This window comes from Artemia sp. Qi Xiang Cuo, chromosome 14 (genome assembly GCF_049724085.1).
Source record: "Artemia sp. Qi Xiang Cuo chromosome 14, ASM4972408v1, whole genome shotgun sequence".
Classification (NCBI taxonomy): Eukaryota; Metazoa; Arthropoda; class Branchiopoda; order Anostraca; family Artemiidae; genus Artemia; species Artemia sp. Qi Xiang Cuo.
The window spans coordinates 10,926,848-10,945,995 of NC_142807.1; the positions used below are offsets into that span (position 1 = coordinate 10,926,848).

Consider the following 19,148-nt stretch of genomic DNA (forward strand, 5'->3'; position numbering starts at 1 on the left):
TAAAAAAAAATATGACTTTTTGGCATCCCTGTTTTCAATAAAAAAAAAAAAAAAATCAAAGCACTATCACTTAAATATAATAGCTCCCTATGTCCCCCACCGCTGGATACCGTCTTGATAGGATACAGTCTCTACTTTAAATTAAAAAAAAAAGCTTTTTGGCATCCCTGCTTTCAATAAATAAAAAATCAAGGTACTATCACTTAAATATAATAACTCCCTATGTGCCCTTTCTGGATACCATCTTGATAGGATACTGTCTCTGCTTTAAATTAAAAAAAAATAACTTTTTGGCATCCTTGCTTTCAATAAAAAAATCAAGATATTATCATTTAAATATAATACTTCCCTAACCCCCCCCCTGGATACTATGCACCTTGATAGTGTACCTTCTCTGCTTTAAATTAAAAAAATAATTAACTTTTTGGCATCCCTGCTTTAAAAAATAAATAAATTTGACACAACTATCATTTAAATATAATATCTCCCCCCCTCTGGATACCACCTTGATAGAATACCGTCTCCACTTTAATTTAAAAAAATAACTTTTTGCCATCACTGCTTCCAGTAAAAAAAAAAAAAATCAAGATACTATCACTTAAATATAATAACTCCCTATGCCCACCCCCCCTCTGGATACCATCATCTTGATAGGATACCGTCTCTGCTGTAAGTAAAAAAAATTAACTTATTGGCATCCCTGCTTTCAAAAAAAAATTCGAGGTATTATCATTTAAATATGATAGCTCCCGGACCCCCCCCCCCTCTGGATACCACCTTGGTAGGATGCCGTCTCTGCTTTAAATTAAAAAAAATTAATTTTTTTTGTATCTCTGCTTTCATTAAAAAAAATTTCGAGACATTATCATTTAAATGTAATATCTCCCTATACCCCTCCCCCCCTGGATACCACCTTGCTAGGATACCGTCTCAGCTTTACATTAAAAAAATAATTTATTTAATAATTAACTAGGTCACTATATGGTTCAAACATACATGCAAAATAACGTTAAACAGCTTAGTGTTCCTTGAAAAAAAAATTTGAGGGTATGAGTAAAGGGGTACAAAGACAACAACTAAAAAAGACGAAATTATTCAGATATACCTCAAACTATTGGAAAACTGAGTCATAGATTTGCCGTGGCATTCAATAAGATCCAAAGATTCTAATTAAAAGGAAGCACAGACAAAACCCAAAGTAGGCCAGTAGCCTATGAGAAAGCGCAAAATACCCAAGACAATGAACAAGTCCCAATGAGGGGCCCTGGGTCTATCAAAATATTTCAGTGGTTTACCAGGGAATTAGATATCTCCGCTTTAAAGGAAAAAAATAATATCTTTTTGGCATCCCTGCTTTCAATATAAAAAATGAGGTATTATCTTTTAATAATAATAGCCCCCTATCCCCCCCCCCCTATAGGCAATAAATTACAATTTTCTTATAAATCAAATTTTTTGGGTAACTTCCGTTTCAATCTTTAATATCTTGATTAGTCTTTAGCTAAATATTGTCTCAATAGGTTTTTTTTTGGGGGGGGGCTAAAATATTTTCAGACAGAAGATTGTATTTTCTTTAATCTATCAGGCGTTCAACAATTGAGTATTAAACATTAAGAAAATCTTATCTAAAAACAGCAAAAGAAAAAAAATTCTGCAAACTTACAATTCAGCTGTAAAAACGATCTTTCTGCTATCAATTTCAAAATCAAATTGTAGTGAATGTGGCGTTAAATAATTCTATTCAACTTGAAAATAAAATTCTTGACTACGAATGGTGTAAGGAATTGCAAGTGGGAAACTGGATTCGAAATGATTTAAACTCATTTCGTAAAGACGATACTTTTTTTTGTCAACATATGAAAAACTGTGTATATTGCAATATTTGCAATGCAATTGCATATTGCCTCTGTTTGGTTTTTATGTAAAGTAACAAGAGACGAAAATTAACGAACCAGAGAGTAGTGAAGAATTATGGTATGCAAAGTAATATTTGGCAGGGAAAGTCGCTGGTGATAAATCGCTAGGGGTGGCATCGTGATTGCGTGATTTTCCGGGATTCGGGGAACCAAATTTTTTTTCGGGGTGACGCATAGATTTTCGGGGAAATACTCGAAAATTCGGGGATAGTGCAAGCCCTGCTGGATTTCTAATCAGGAAAATCGAAATACTAAACCAAACGAGAAGGAAAAGCTCCGACTTTGTGGTTGACGCAATAAAGAATTGCCGCAAAATAACTTTAAACTCGACCGAATGCCGCCACCTTTGCCGGCGACGGTGCGCCTGTGGCACGCCGGCGGCGTTGCGACACTTCGGTGGCGTTCGACCAGGCCTCTAGTTGGCGGCGTTCGGTTGATCCGCTGGCGCCGCGCCGGGGTCGACCACTCTATTCAAGGTTGTCCTTTTTTCATTTGACCTTAGTTGGGCTATGTGAAAAGCATGATTTTTGGCCACTTATTATTCTTCATGCATAAAACATGACCTTGTCTAAACCACTTAGACCATGGGTGCCGGCAAGGGGGGCAGGGGGGCCATGCCCCCCCCTTGGAAATTTGGGACTATAAATTATTTATAAGGACACCAAAGGAAAGAGAGCAGAATAGGGGAAAACCATGGAAAAAATGTTTGTTGCCCGCTTGTTGGCTGCCTGCCAATAGATTTCGACCCATAATTAGGAAAATATAAGTTCTAATTTGTGACTGAGTAACCCTTAACCAGTTTTCCACAAACATTTTTTTCTATATGATTTGGTTGGAGCAAAAAAAAAAAAAAATCAAATTCTTCATAGTAATGAATGATAAGTAAAAACAATCCTTGCCAATAACAAAAGTATAAGAGCCTAACTAATGATAACATTCAGTCAAAGAATCAACATTTTATGGTGATCCTAAATATGTAGTTTATTAGTAATTAGTGCAGTTATTAGAACACAAGAAAGTTTGTATAATTAAACAAAGCAACTTAATAAGGTGCAATTTTGGTAAGAACATGCCATCAACCTTTGGTTGCATTGCAAGAGTACTCATGAACTGATATATGAAGCCACTATCATAGGCAGCTAGCCTAAGTAAAGAACGATGTGGGCACAATGTGTTTTTTTTTTCTCCATACCCGGGCACTTTGTATCGAAGGAGTTGTCGTAGAAATTTCGAAAAGGGCTCATTCGATTGGAAATTGGAGTGGCTAGTGCCCTTTTTAATAGTCAAAAGTAATTGGAGGGTAACTAGCCCGCCCCCCCCACGCCCATCATTCCCCTAAAAACATCCAATCAAAATTTTGAGATGGCCATTTTGTTCAGCGTAGTTGATTTCCAGATAGAAAGTATATTTTGAGGAGGACATTCCCCCACAACCCTCAGGGCAAGGGTTTTAAGTTATGCCCCGGGGGAACATAAGGTTTTTATAGAAGGCTTTGTCGTAGAAACCTCAAAAGGGGCTCATTCGATTGGAAATTCAAAGGGCTAGTGCCCTTTTTAATAGTCAAAAGTGATTGGAGGGCAAATAGCCCCCCACGCCCATCATTCCCCCAAACGCATCCAATCAAAATTTTTAGATAGCCATTTTATTCAACGTAGTTGAAGGTTTTGAAAATTAGGTCTTTAAGGATGACAATCCCTCCCCCACAGCCCTCAGGGCAAGGGTTGTAAGTTGTGCCCTGGGGGCATATAAGGTTTTTATAGAAGGCGTTGTCGTAGAAACCTCAAAACGGACTCATTCGATTGGAAATTCAAAAGGCTAGTGCCCTTTTTAATAGTTGAAAGTGATTGGAGGGCAACTAGCCCCCCCCCCCACGCCCATCATTCCCCCAAACACATCCAATAAAAATTTTGAGATAGCCATTTTGTTCAGCGTAGCTGATTTCCAAATAGAAAATACATTTTTGAGGAGGACACTCCCCCACAACCTTCAGGGCAAGGATTTTAAGTTATGCCCTGGGGGCATATAAGGTTTTTATAGAAGGCGTTTTCATAGAAACTTCAAAAGGGGTTCATTCGATTGGAAATTCAAAGGGCTAGTGCCCTTTTTAATAGTCAAAAGTGATTGGAGGGCAACTAGCCCCCCCCCTCCACATCCATCATTCCCCGAAACACATCGAATCAAAAATTTAGATATCGATTTTATTCAACGTAGTTGAAAGTTTTGGAAATTAGGTCTTTAAGGATGGCAACCCCTCCCCCCACAGCCCTCAGGGCAAGGGTTGTAAGTTATGCCTTGGGGGCATATAAAGTTTTTATTGAAAGCGTTGTCATAGAAACTTCAAAAGGGCTCATTCAATTGGAAATTGAAAGGGCTAGGGCCTTTTTAATAGTTGAAAGTGATTGGATTGCGACTAACGCCCCTCTCATACCCACCATTTTCCCAGACACATCAAATTAAAATTTTGAGATATCCATTTTGTTCAACGTAGTTGAAAGTTCGGGAAATTTTGTCTTTTAGGATGATAACCCTTTCAGAGCCCTCAGTGCAAGGGTTGTAAGTTATGCCCTGGGGCATATAAAGTTTTATTGAAAGCATTGTCGTAGAAACTTCAAAAGGGCTCATTCAATTGGAAATTGAAAGGACTAGTTCCTTTTTTTAATAGTTAAAAGTGATTGGATAGTGACTAACACCTTTTTTACGCCCACCATTTTCCAAAACATCCAATTAAAATTTTGAGATATCCATTTTGTTCAAAGTAGTTGAACGTTCTGGAAATTAGGTCTTTTAGGATGATAACCCCCACAGAGCCCTCAGTGCAAGGGTTGTAAGTTATGCCCTGGGGGCATATAATGTTTATATAGAAAGTTGTTGTATAAATCATAGGCAGCGCGATCGCGCTGCCTCAGTAAAGAAGGGGACACTTGAGAACGAGACAAGAAACGGGGACTAAGTAGAGAGGAGGGCACTCCCCCACAACCCTCAGGGCAAGGGTTTTAAGTTATGCCCTGGGGGCATATAAGAACAATGTTGGCACAATGTATTGTTTATTAATTTTTTCCTTTAGAGCAGGGCACTTTGTATCAAAGAAGTCGTCATAGAATCTTCGAAAAGCGCTCATTCAATTGGAAATTGGAGTGGCTTGTGCCCTTTTTAATAGTCGAAAGTGATTGGAAGGCAACTAACACTCCTTCCACGCGCACCATTTCCCAAAACACATCCAATCAAAATTTTGAGATAGTCGTTTTGTTCGGCGTTGTTGATTTCCAAATAGAAATTATGTTTTTGAGGACAGCCCCCCACAGCCATTAGGGAAAGGGTTGTAAGTTATGCCCTGGGGGTATATAAGGTTTTTTTTTATAGAAGGCGTTGTTGTAGAAACTTTATAAAAGGCTCATTCGATTGGAAATTCAAAGAGCTAGTACCCTTTTTATTAGTCGAAAGTGATTAGAGGGCAACTAACCCGCCTCTCACGCCCACCTTTTCCCCAGCCACATCTAATCAAAACTTTGATATAGCCATTTTATTCAATGTAGTTTTAAGTTCTGGAAATTAGGTCTTTGAGGATGACAACCCCCCCCCCCCCCCCACAGCCCTTAGGGAAAGGGTTGTAAATTATGCCCTGGGGGCGTATAGGGTTCTTATTGAAAGCGTAGAAACTTCAAAAGGGCTCATTCAATTGGAAATTGAAAGGGCTAGTGCCTTTTTTAATAGTTGAAAGTGATTGGAGAGCGACTGACGCCCCTCTCACGCCCACTATTTACCCAAACACATCCAATGAAGGTTTTGAGATAGTCATTTTGTTCCACGCAGTTCAAAGTTCAGGAAATTATACCTTTGAGCTGGACACTCCCCCACAGTCTTCAGGGTAAGGGTTATAAGTTATGCCCTGGGGGCATATAAGGTTTTTATTGAAATCTTTGACGTAGAAACTTGAAAAAAGGCTCATTCGATTTGAAATTCAAAGGGCTAGTACCCTTTTTAATGGACAAAAGTGATTAGTGATATTTTTTGTTGTTGTTGTTGTTTAGACCAGGGCACTTCGTATCGAAGGAGTTGTCGTGGGAACTTCGAAAAGGGCTCATTCGATTGAAAATAGAAAGGGTTGATGCCCTTTTTAATAGTCAAAAGTGATTGGAGGGCAACTAATCCCCCTTCCACTCCCCCCCTCCCATTTGCCCCTTATGTTTAAAAAACTAAATGTCACCTTAAGATTAAATCAAAATGCACTGTGATAATGCTAATTCCCAATAAGGCATCTCAGCAGTATCCTAAGAACGACTGAGGGTATCATGTTCAAACTTTCGGGGCTACTTCTGCTCTTAAAATTGAACCAAATCAAAATAGTGTAAGTGTATCCAAGCTATCAAAGAAAGTAAACAGATGTTTTAGCGAATGGTATCAAGTTTTCTATTTAAGGTCAACTAGAGGAGGTATGCAACTAAATTAAATACTGCTATTTGTGTCCAGATTTTTAAAAGGGTATATGTTGTTAAAAATTGCTGAATGCTGAATGATTTAAAGAATTATTTTCTTTTTCCCTGAAAAGACTATGTCAATGTAAAACTAACAGAAATTGATTAAAAAAAATTTTTCCACAAAACAATTTTTTCAAAGAAACGTAAAGAACTCTATTAAACAAAAAATGCGCAAAAACATAATCAAATAATCTACCAAGCGTGGAACTACCACAAATCAACATCGATAAATAAATGAAACCCAAAACGAACAGAAATTACAATAGATAACCGATTCAAACTCAAAACGAACAGAAATTAACATGAGTGGGGCTCAAAATCCCTATGCCTTCTCAAGGCCAGAACATAATTTGCACCTTATTGATAAAAATACAAATGAATGTGCATTGTCAGTTTACTATACATATACTGATATTTAGTAATCAAAATGTTAATATTATTTTATTTATTAAAGTTATAAAAGTCAAAACATTTATATTTTTTAGTAAAGTGCAAATTTTGTTCTGGCCTTGGGAAGGCATAGGAGTTTTGAGCCGTACTCATGTTAATTTCTGCTCGTTTTGAGATTGACTCGGTTATTTATTGTAATTTCTGTTCGTTTTGAGTTTCATTTATTTATCAATGCTGATTTGTGGTAGTTTCACACTTGGTAGATTATTTGATTTTATTTTTGCTCATTTTTAGTTTAATGGAGTTCTTTACTTTTCTTTGAAAAACTTATTTTGTGGAATTTTTTTTTAATTAATTAAACAAATAGAAAATATTTTTCAACTAAAGTAAGGAGCAAGTTTAAAACTTAAAACGAATATAAATTGCTCTGTATATAAGGGAACTGCCGCTTCTCGACACCTTGCTCATTAAAAAAATGGTGCTTTGAATTTTTTTCCAGTTGCAAATTTTGTTTAAAAACTTGGAAAAACGCCAATTTCACAGTAAAGAGTAAGGAGCTAAGGAGGAGACAGCCTCCTTCATACAAAAAATAATCTGTTCAAATGGGTTTCAAATCTTGCCCTTGCTTTCAGTTGAAAAGCTCTTTTTTTATTTAATTTCTGATTGTTTTCCAACATACCCAGGCCTAACCAAGATATAATTTGAGGTACTGGTCCCTTAAATCCCTGGTTGATTGATTTTAAAATGTGAAAATCAATAATTATATGTTGATTAGTCCCATTCTATGTTTAAATTTGTAATTTCAATTTGGATAAAATTTGAACATACTTAAAAAATTGGGAATGAATAGTAAGTTGGGTGAAAAGTCCTTAATAATATTACTACTAAAGAATTTCGATTGGAATGAAAAGGAGTATTATTGTTTGTATGGATGGAAATTCTCTGAGATTTTTGATCTTCTACATAACTGAAGCCATCACAATTTCTACAATAGAATTTATTATTGATAAATACATTAGGCCTACATATGTTTTTTTTTAAATACATTGAAGTGCTTTATATAAATAGAAAAAGAAAAATAATATGAGTTAAAATTGCTGAAAAATAAGTTCCTTGCAGTATTTGCCACCCCAAGGAAATTTCATTGTGGGGCTGATGATGGCCTGCCTTGCCTTTTCCACCTCTGTGTTGGTAGATATGGGAATGTAACATATTAGATGTATAGAGAAACATTATAATTAATTCCTACTCCCCCCTTCCTCTTTCAACATTTATCTGAAGCCTCGTGAAGAGTAACCAGTTTGTTCCTTAAAATGTACTTTTGTAGGAATCCACCCTACCCCACCTAAACAATGACTCACACCCCCCTCATTATAGCTGATACGCAATTGCAGATCACCAAACGTGGCCAAATTTCATTACAAATAAAGCAAATCAACTTGGTTGAATCCAGCACTACCACTGTGTGGGATTACTTCTTTTGTAACTGGGAAGCCTAAAATATAGTTTTTGATACTTTTAAATCAATTAGTTTCTCAGGATTTTAAATTGGTTGCAAATTCCTCCTCTTCAGGGAAAGTCATAGTTTGGTTCCCTAAACTGTCACCCAACCACCAGTGCTATTTTGGTGGCTGGCCCCCCTGGAAAATTTTCTGCCTGTGCCCTTGATTCAGTGATTGTAGCCCTAGTAGCTACAGTGACTGAATTGCCCTTTTTACACAGTCTGTGTGATGACAAAGACATAACAGTATATCAGACAATAAGCTGAACAAGAAATAGGGTTTGATCTTACTTTATAGGGCTATAATGTAAGAAAGGTAAATGTTGTTAGACTATGTTTTATGGATGAAAGGTAATTGATTGCAAAATCTGTGCTTTTGCCCATCTGCTTGGGGTCAAACAAAAAGCAGGTTGTCCCCAAATGGGGTTGGAAGAGGTCATAAGGAAGGATTTAAGGAAATTTAGAACCTAATGCAGGTGGTTAAGGATTGAGGCTTTGAATAGATTAGGGCAAGGAACAGTGCACAGCTGTGATGGTCTGACATCACAGTGAATTGCTAATAGTAGCAGTAACCAAGATTTTCAATCACCTTAAATTGTAGCTTGGAGGAATCTAAGGATTTGTCCTTGTGAAGCTCCAGAGTTTATATTTGAGGTTATTTTCATTGTTGTTTAGTCAAGAGGTGCAGTTGGATGATGATTTGTTTCTCAGTCAAGTTTACTCTCCCCTAAGAACTACTCAGCATCCAGCTATTGTTTAAAAATGTCAACAGTTTCAGCTGTAACTGTGTCTTCAGAGAGTTTGTTCCAATCATTGACAATTCTTGAGGTAAAGAATTGAGTGTAGACTCAATTGCTAGGGTAGACTACTTGACAAGTTTAAGCTGATGACCTCTGGTTCTTAAATTATGCATAAATGATTTATATAATATAAAATTGCAATACAGAATGTTTATAACACTGAAAGACAATAAATATGTTCACATTTGGCTCACAGTCTTAAAATTTGTGTGCTGGACTTTCTTTTGCCCATTACAATATGATTTACTTAATACCTGAGCCATTCATGGCATTGGTTTTTCTTGTAATTTTGCTAAATCTCACTGTGAATAGGCCTTTGAGAGTTTTGGACACTTGTTTCCCAGTATTAAGACTATAAGAAACTCTAAATTAGGTGATATAGAAAATATTTACAAATACTTTTTTTTGTCATAAAGAAAGACCTGATCTGTCCCTATATTTTTGTTCATTGGCATCCCTGTGTTGCAGCACAGATTAACAGGATTTTCTTGGTTTTTCTTGTAATTTTGCTAAATCTCACTGTGAATAGGCCTTTGAGAGTTTTGGACACTTGTTTCCCAGTATTAAGACTAAAGAAACTCCAAATTAGGTGATATAGAAAATATTTACAAATACTTTTTTTTTGTCATAAAGAAAGACCTGATCTGCCCCTATATTTTTGTTTATTGGCATCCCTGTGTTGCAGCACAGATTAACAGGATGTTTAATGAAGGTTATGGGTGAAACTGTTAAAGGCCCATTAACAGTGAAATTCAACTAATATCAAGACTTAGGTAGTGCTAATATGAACCAATCAGACTGCCTGTAGAATTTTTGATTGGCTGAATCGGGTAACTCATTAATCTGTGCTGTAACTAAGGGGAACCAATTCTTGGAAAAATCTTGACTTAAGGCTCCTGCTTGGCATAGAGAGCATAGCAACTTTTCTCCTCCAGGTGGACCAATATGCTGCTATGAAGGGGGGGGGGCTTATCAGCAGTAATGTTGGCCATGTTGAGAAACTTTAGTAGGCTGTCCTTCTACCTGATCTGAGGTCTTCCCTAAAGGCATGTCCAACCATGAGATTCGGGGCAAAATTGTATGTAATTCTAGCGGGGGCTAGTAGTGGGCAAGGAGATGCCTAAACCATCTGAGAGTTTGTGGGGAGGAGAATGGCACTTGGTCATTAAAGGCAAGAAGTCTTGTTACTCACAAAATTGTCCCATGTTAGCCCTTTGATTTGACAGAGTTGTTTTGTCTGGCATGCATCTATTGTGTTCAAGATGGTGGATTTGAGGGGCCATGTCTCAGCTGCATATAGCAGGAAAAATCTTGGTATCACTAAAATCTCATTGTGAATGGACAGATTGAAGATAAATTAAATAAGATGAGGGGTGTCTTGATCTCAGAATCCCTACTAAATAAGGATCTTATAGATATTAAATTGATTTGTTCAGAAATTGAAGAGAATTAGTCAGTCTGGGCAAGTTGAAGTTGAAGATAAGAATGGAAAATAGATAGAAAAAAGGAATGGCTCCTTGATATGTCTAGTGATAAAGAGAGTGCTAATGAGAGTTAGGTAGAGGGTTTTGAGTATGTGTTAAATCATTATAAAATTGTAGGAAATGAGTTACATTTTAACTTAATTCATTTGGGTTATTTAGAACTTAAGGAAGATGTATCTAATCAGGAGAAGTTAAAGATAGAATAACAAGAATTGAAAATCATAATGCTTCAAGCACTCATGATCTTATGAATGAGTTTTGTATTATGTAAAGCATACTACAAAATTCAATAAGGTATTGAATTTTTTTTTATAACTAAAAAAAAATTATAAAGGGTTTGTGCCTTGTTATTTAAGGAAAGCAGCTTCAATTAAACTTCTTTATAAAATAGGTGATAAGAATGAGTCTAGTAATTATAGATATATTACCTTGATTTTTGTAGAACATAAATTGCTTGGTATGATGATGCTTATTAAACTAAAAGGAGCGAAGTTTTAAGCAGAAAAATAACGGTTATAGAAACGGGCTAGGATGCATTTACCTAATTTTAATGTTTGAATTAATAATTGATAAATATAAGAATTATTAATCCCTTTTAGTTCCAAGCTTAGGAATTGCAAATAAGCGTCAGATTTAGCTAATAGAAAAGTTTCAGTGAAGATCCCATCTATTTATGGTATACCATACATTGTATGGTATTTTATCATATGGTATGGTTGGTACATGGTATATATCTTTGTAAATGATATACCAGGTTAGTAGAATTTAAGGTACAGTTGCTCAATTTACATATAAATGGTGAAGGAAAGGTTAGGTACTGATAAAATTTACAGAATGAACACCGTCACTCACCTTGGGAGGATCATTAATCTGGATGGTGGGTACCGTGCAGGTATAAAAGAATTTGATTGAATAAATTTTAAAAGTTTTAAAGAATGGTTGTATAACTAAGATAAAGTTATTTGATTCCACAGCAAGCATTGAACTTTAATCCTCTGTTGCAAGCAGAGTATAATTACCACTGGGCTTTGGAAATTAATTTTGGAATTAATTTGGAATTAATTAAAAAGTGAAAAAAGCTTGGTAATTTGACATGGCCCAAGTAACAAAATTGCGCGCGGGATACATCCCAACTATAGTCATATGCCATTGCTTTCATCGATAAGTTTGACTATATAGTGGCTTGTCTTAATAATACAAAAATAACTCGTATTGCATACCAGAGTCTGTTTAACACTTTTCCTGAGTGCCCCCCCTCTCTGTGAATGTTCAGCTGTCAAAAGCACCCTCCCTGTTTACAAAAATAGTTTTATGCATTCTTTTCTGACATTTGCAGAGTTTCATAATTTTCTGGAAGGTCTTTTGTATCCATCATGCTACAAACAGGGTTTTATTTGTGTATAAACACGAAGCAGCACAAACATATGACCACAGCTTGATTGTGCTGGGTAGGAGAACACCTAAACACCAAAAGACTCCGCAACCCATTTCACTTATGTGTCTAAAAATAGCGCTTAAGTGTCAGGTGGCAATATTTCATGAAGAGGACATAAAAATATGGTTGACCCTTGTGACAAGTGTCTGAAATTGAATGGTGGACTTGGTTGAATTGTGCCTTTGGATGATATATTTGAAATTTACAAAAACAAAAAAAACGTATCTTTTATTTGATTTTTCTTTTATTCAGAAATGTAAATTACTTTATAATGGTCTTGAGGGAGCAGGGCCGAATGTTCTCTCCTGTTTCGGGAGGGGGGCATAACATGCTATATTTAATTTGAGAACTGTATCTAGAAGTTTGCTAATTATTTTTAGTTGAGTGGATTGCAGCAAATAAATTCCATTGAGTGACTATTTTATGTTAGACCACTGCTGGTGCCACTATTTTATCTGGGGTCAACACTAGCATCACTATTTGTTCTCCATGCCACACCAGTGCTGCTGGCGGTTTTGTTAGAGGATGGTAATGTGATCAAACAATTGCAAGGGCCAAACTATGGACCAAGGGTGCCACAGCTTGTGCACTACTAATATCTCTAGCTATCTTTTTGGAGGGTAAACAGACCTACCTGTCGATATATTAATGACGGGATTTCTTGCAAACTCTTTTCCTACCTTGCCTGGGGTCATGGAAATAATCTTACTTGGTTGGAGAAAATAACTCACTTTTAATCTCCCAAAGTTCGATTCCAACAAAAAATGTGTCTACAAACTCTGAAAACAGACTAAAAACAAAATCACTACTTTAGTACGAAGAACTTGGTGTAGGGGTGGACCCTAGATTGACCCTGGTCAATTCTATAAGTAAAAGCAGCAAAATCAAAACTTTCTGAATACCATTAACTATCAATGGCCAAGTCCAGACAGACAGAAATGGATCTTATCCCAAAAGTTCACTTATTGCAAAATTACTGTCTTGGCAACAAGACTTTAACTTGTAATTGAAAATTATATTATAGGCAAATCTAAGCAAATGTAATTGCAAAAAAGAAAACAGGTCGTTTAGCTAAAAAAAAAAGAAAGAAAAAGGGCAGGGAGCCGCAACAGTGACACATCCAGGATTTTGATAAAGAAGGGAGGTAAGTAAGATTATGATAGCTTTTTTGGCTTAAAAGGTTTGTATAAATTTATATGACAAATGTGCGAAAACTAAGGGGTTTTTATATCTGGTGGTGGCACGATCAATTGATCTTTGGCTGGAGATCCCAGCTGTCAATGCTAGGACCTCTGTAGTCAAGATGTCTTGTTAATTAGTAGATTAGCAGGGGTACTACCCCTTTTTTTGAATCTGCCATTGACTCTATTCTACTCAATCTTGGTGCAATTCAACCTCCTTCAGCACAACAGCCTAAAATATGAACAATCCAAATTCTATCACAAGTGAAAAAGGTTTGATTGGAATACAACTCATTCATTAGCTAATCATTGCATAAACGTGTTTTATTTATTGCTACTTTAACAAAATATTTTTTTCTTCCTTTTTAAGAAGAACTTTCCTAAGAAGAAAAGGAAGAAAAATGTATCCTTCTGTTTAGCATCCCTTTTATATATTTAAAGGTAGGTAGCTTATTGTAAAGTCACAAGCTTATAACCAGTATACTTCAGTGCGTCAGTGTAAGCAGGATTGGGTGGTTCAGAGCATGGTTAGCTTTTTGAGTGCAGGTCCTGAACCCATGAAAATGGGTGAACTCATACTTTTGTATGGTCTTATGAACTTAAGTTTTAATCTGTGGAAAATTATAGTTATGCTTATGATGCCCCACAAAAAATTCTAAAAATATTTATAATGAGTTTGAAATATTAAAGTTGCTGAATGCTAAAGTTGCTCTCATAAAAATTGGGTGTTTTTTGTACTATTAATTAGCCTCTAGAAAAATGCAGAAGTACTTGATATTGTCATTTTCTGTTATGTACAGCTTTTCCATTTTGGTAACAATACAATGTAAATAATGCTGTTACACAAGTTTAAATTGAGTTACATGAGGGTTAGAGTTGCTTGGTTCAACTGAATAAGGTTTAAGTTGCATAGGTTGAACTGAATAAGGTTTGATTTGAATAGAATTAAGTTTTACTGTCACCATTTTTTCCCTTTAATATTAAGACTGGTTAAATTACCTTGAAAAAGAAAGAAGCAAAACAAATAGAATGGAAACCAAAATACACATGTTTTTTGCATTCTTAACACACACACACACACACACACACCCCACCTCCTCTGTATGGGTTGGAACCATGAGCAGTCTTGTATGCATATGCAAATATGTTATTTTCTCTTTTTTTAGAAACACCAGACTGGCCATAGTAACATTGAAGAATGAATAACTCTACTGGCAAAAATAAGAACTCTGCCAAAGTTTATCCTGGGACTGAATCACTTGGACCCCAAACTTTAATGAATTTACCAGTTCCTATTCCACCAGTTGCTGACTTGGCAAGTTTCTTTGAGTGTCCAGTTTGTTTCGAGTTTGTTCTACCTCCTATTCTTCAGTGTCATGCTGGTCATTTGGTCTGCTCAAACTGTCGGCCAAAACTGACATGCTGTCCAACATGCAGAGGACCTCTTGGTTAGTTTTTGTTTTTATGTATTGATTGGTATTAATCACAAATGTTATAAAAAGGGTCATTAAAGGTCAGTACCCTTTAGAGGAAAAAGGGGCGGAGCTAGGTACTTTCAGATAACTTCCCAGGGGATCATTCAGGGTCTGGATTCATTAAAAATTATTATTGTTTATAATTATTATTTTTCATTATTATTCATTAAAAATTATTATAAAATTATTCATTAATAAATTATTGTTTGTTGCAAAAACAGCTAAAAATAGCTGATATAAAGATTAACCGGTAGAGAAAAGAAAAGTTGAAGGTACACAAATATTTGACCTTTATACAGGGTGGGATTGTTGACGTTTAAGCCTTAGGATAGATCTCTGGAATGAGATGCCTTTGAGCATATATCATACTCTCAAGGATCCTTCCTTCCTTCTCCTCCCCCCCCCCAATCTCCAAAACCATAAAAATCTAATTATACATTTTATTTCGTTTTTATTATGTTATCTGAATGGTCATATTATCAAACAGTTCGTGGTAACGAACTGTAAGTAAGGAGCAATACTGCTCAATAGTAACCTCTAGAAAACTAGAAAACGGAATTTTGATACCAATAGATACATCAGAAGAATTTGATTCTTATGTTGATTTCAAATATATAAGTTTCATTAAATTTAGTTTTACTCGTCAAAATTTACGAGCCTGAGAATATTTGCCTTATTTTTGAAAAAAGGGGGAAACACCCACTAAAAGTCATAGAATCTTAAATGAAAACCACACCGTCAGATATAGCGTATGAGAGAACCCTAATGTAGAAGTTCTAGTGGCCTTTTAAGTGACCGAAAAAATTGGAGGGCAACTAGTCCCCCTCCCACGCTCATTTTTTTCACAAAGTCACCCGATCAAAATTTTGAGATAGCCGTTTTGTTCAGCACAGTCGAAAATTCTAATAACTATGTCTATAGGTGTAAAATGACCCCCCACAGTCTACAGGGATGGGCTGCAAGTTGTGAACTTTGCCCATTGTTTACATATAGTGTTTGTCATTGGAAGTATACAGCCCTTTTTGGGGGGTGTGTGTGCTTGGGTGGATTTCTATGGGGATAATCTTCCTTGTGGGGGGAAATTTCTGGGGAGTGAAATGTTACACTGGAGGGTTTCGACAGAATTATTATACGATATTCTTTTTAAGTGTTTTACATTCTCTTTGCCAAATTTTCTATGTTGAGATGTCCCATGGGATTTATCCTGGGGCTTTTTTCCGCGTATTTTGTTTCCTGGGAAATAATTCCATGGAAGGAAGCATTTCTGGAGTGATCAAGAAACCGATTAGAGATTAAAGTCTTATTCAAATGAACGAATGCTAAGGAGAATTTTTTCAGGGTGAATCGTCCGCAAGCAGTTTTACAGGGAGGGGGGATTCTCAGCGAGAATGGAACAGTCTGGAGGGAATTTGACGGGGGGGGGGGTGCACTTTACGTTGGATGAAATTTCCACAGAGGAGTTTTCTGTGAGGGGGAGGGATCTATCTCATAGGGGGCTAGCCAGATTTACTGGCATTATTTGAAAAACGAACAGGAATTATTCCATATATGAAGGGTTGCCCCCTCCTTAATACCTTGCTCTTTACTGTAAAGTTTGACTGTTTACTAAAATTGAAACACAAGGGCCGTTTAATTAGTATAGGAAGCTTTGCTAAAAAATGCTAACAGCTTTAGCGTAAAGAGCAAAGTATTGAGGAGGGTGTAACCCTTCATATCCGAAATAAATCTGCCAAGATTAATATGCAAACTTTTCTTTTAATTTCTCATGTACGGTGAGCCAAATTCGAACCATTTTTAGTAGAAAACAGTCAGAAATTAAATAAAAAAACAAGTTTTTTTTACTGAAAATAAGGAGCGACATTAAAACTTAAAATGAACAGATATTAGAGTCAAACTTTAGCGTAAAGAGCGGGCCGTTGAAGAGGGGACAGCCCCTTTTATTTACGGATTAATATCTGTTTGTTTTAAGTTTTAATGTCGCTCCTTACTTTCACTTAAAAAAACTTTTTTTTTATTTAATGTTTATGACAGACCGAACTTGTTTAACACCATGGTTCACACAAGAGAAGGGGCTTCAATTCACGAAAATGTAGAACGAGGGGAGGGGGAGAAAATTAATTTCTCGAAACCTAGGAGGGGGCAATTTTGTTGTTTTTGATTCTCTTAAGGAAAATACCAAAATAGGGGGTAACCCTTCATATCCGAAATGTTGTTCAACAACATTGCCCAAAAATTTCATTCTTTAAGTCTTAAAAAAACCTTCTAAGTTAGAGTCAAGCAAAAGTATTGGCTAGGCTCAAATTATTATCCTTCTGCCTCATCTGAGGAGTACCTCTGTTTTTCAAGGCTTCACTTTTAAGCACAAAGATTATAAAAGTTCGGTATCCTATAGAGGGAGAAGAGGTGGATCTAGGCACTTTAAAGTATCTTCCCAGGGGATCATTGAGGCTCTGGATTCATATCTTATAGTTTCATTTATCTTTCTCAGTAAACTTTCAAAGATAGAAATATACCCCTCATCTAAAATTCTACGAAAAAAGGTATTGTTATTGGGCAGAAATCAGAAAGAAAGAAAAACCATCAAGTCCTCCATTCGGTGTTCTTTCCAAATATAGCCTGATTACCACTATTATCACAACGGAGTCAAATATAGACCTAGAATTAAAATCCGAATTTAAAATTTCCTAAAATTTGCTAACTTGTTGGTTTTCGTCCCTCCCATTGATGCGTCTGCACAACACACATGGGTCGCTCATAATATAACCAATTCACCAGCCACATTACAAAGAAGACTAAATAACCAATTTCTAAGAATAAATTAGCTTATTCACATCATAATTTATAAAAGGATTGCATGATTGATTTTAGCATGATTTTGACTTTATTATGGTAAAATAGTGCTTTCAGTGAAAGTGTAAGAAATGAATGTTATTCTCTTAATGGGGTGTCTCTTCTGTGCATTATTGTGCTCCCCCACCTACATTTTTTTTTTTACTTTCTCCTAGATTTTGAAAATTACCCTTTTTTAGGTATTTTCACTGAAGAATGCGTTTTCTGGGTATTTTGGTTGGAAAATTGAAAAAGAACGGCAAATTTGCTCTTCCCCCCTAGATTCTGAAAAATACAAATGAATTAATACATCTCACCCTTCCTGTGCTTATAAAAGAGGATAAAGGATGATTATGCAATGGAAAACACAATTTCTCTTCCTTTTTTCACACAACTTTTTTTTTTACTCCTTCCTCATGTTTGGGGTATTGCTTTTTTCGCTTTTCTAATCTAGAAACCCGCTATATGACTTGATGAGGATCGTCTGCCTTTAGAAGGTTGGAACTGTTAGATGGTTTGGGGTCTCCGCTCTGTCATAAGGTTCCCTATCCCCTGGAGGGAAACCCTGCTTGTGCGGTCCCATAGTGGAGTCAGGATAGAACTTTCACAAGTTTGTCTAACCAGAGCAGTGACTGGAAATGGCACTGTTGGGTGACTTTGAGGATGGAGCCCTTTGAGGAAATTACAGCCTACCAAATGAGACAGCTTTGCACTGGTTCTGATTAAAAGATAATTCTCCTGGGTTTCGTTTATTTTGGTGGGCCTTTTTAGGCAGAATAACTTCTTCCTAGCTACCTTATTTATTATGGGCTGCCTGTTTATCAAAGATTTCCCTTTTCCGCCTTCCATACAGGGCCAAACTAAAAGTAGGTCGTCCCCGAATGGGGTGGAAATAGGTCGTAAGAAAGGGTTTAAAGAAAAATGAAATTCCTGCAAGAGGAAAGCTTTGAATAGATGTGGGTAGAGGAAGAGCCTGGGCAGCTATGTGTGTCTCAGGCGGCTTGGTGCTGCAGTGAGTTGTTAGTAGTAGTAATCATAAAAACAATTAACTAATGTCTCAGGGAATGTACTACAAGCACGTATAGTGAAGGAAGCTCATCATTACCCTTCAGATAGGCTTCACAGAATCTCATTTAGCCCTTCCAGTCATTGGGTTCAATGAAGTGGATGCAGACTGCTCTATTTTGGCAACTTTGTTAAAACGATCGGTTCATTTATATAGAGCGCGAATATGAGTGGTAGCTAAGGTTAAAGTCCGATTAGTTTGTTCAAACAGCCATTTGGGTGAAAAATTTTGTAGGCAAAGTGAATGCCATATTTTACCTTGTGTTTTATCCGACAAATTGTTGCTTATGCGAACATTTTTTATAGGAAACATAGGGAACTTGGCAATGGAAAGAGTCGCAAGTACCTTGTTTTGTATGGTGTAAATTTGTTTGGTGTGTTTTATACGTCAAATCATTGCTTAAAAAAACATTTTTATAGGAATCATACAGAACTTAGCAACGGAAAGATTCGCAAGCACCCCATTTATACGGTGCAAATACTTTACGTTGTGCTGTTACGTTTGCGTTGTGCTTTATAGACAAATTATTGCTTATGCAAACATTTTTATAGGAAACATAGGGAACTAGGGAATGGAAAGTGGATTATAGCTATTTA

General features: G+C 36.3%; 1 protein-coding gene across 2 annotated transcripts in view; it reads left to right on the top strand.

Annotated features, from left to right (window-relative positions):
- Nucleotides 1-19,148, top strand: part of LOC148944121 (E3 ubiquitin-protein ligase Siah1-like) — a 77,308-nt gene that overhangs the window by 8,996 nt on the left and 49,164 nt on the right. For both annotated transcript variants that reach the window (XM_089100523.1, XM_089100522.1), the window contains exon 2: nucleotides 14,349-14,630. In XM_089100523.1, the coding sequence (XP_088956649.1) occupies nucleotides 14,381-14,630 (250 nt within the window). In that variant the 5' untranslated portion in view covers nucleotides 14,349-14,380. The remainder of the gene's footprint in view (nucleotides 1-14,348; nucleotides 14,631-19,148) is intronic.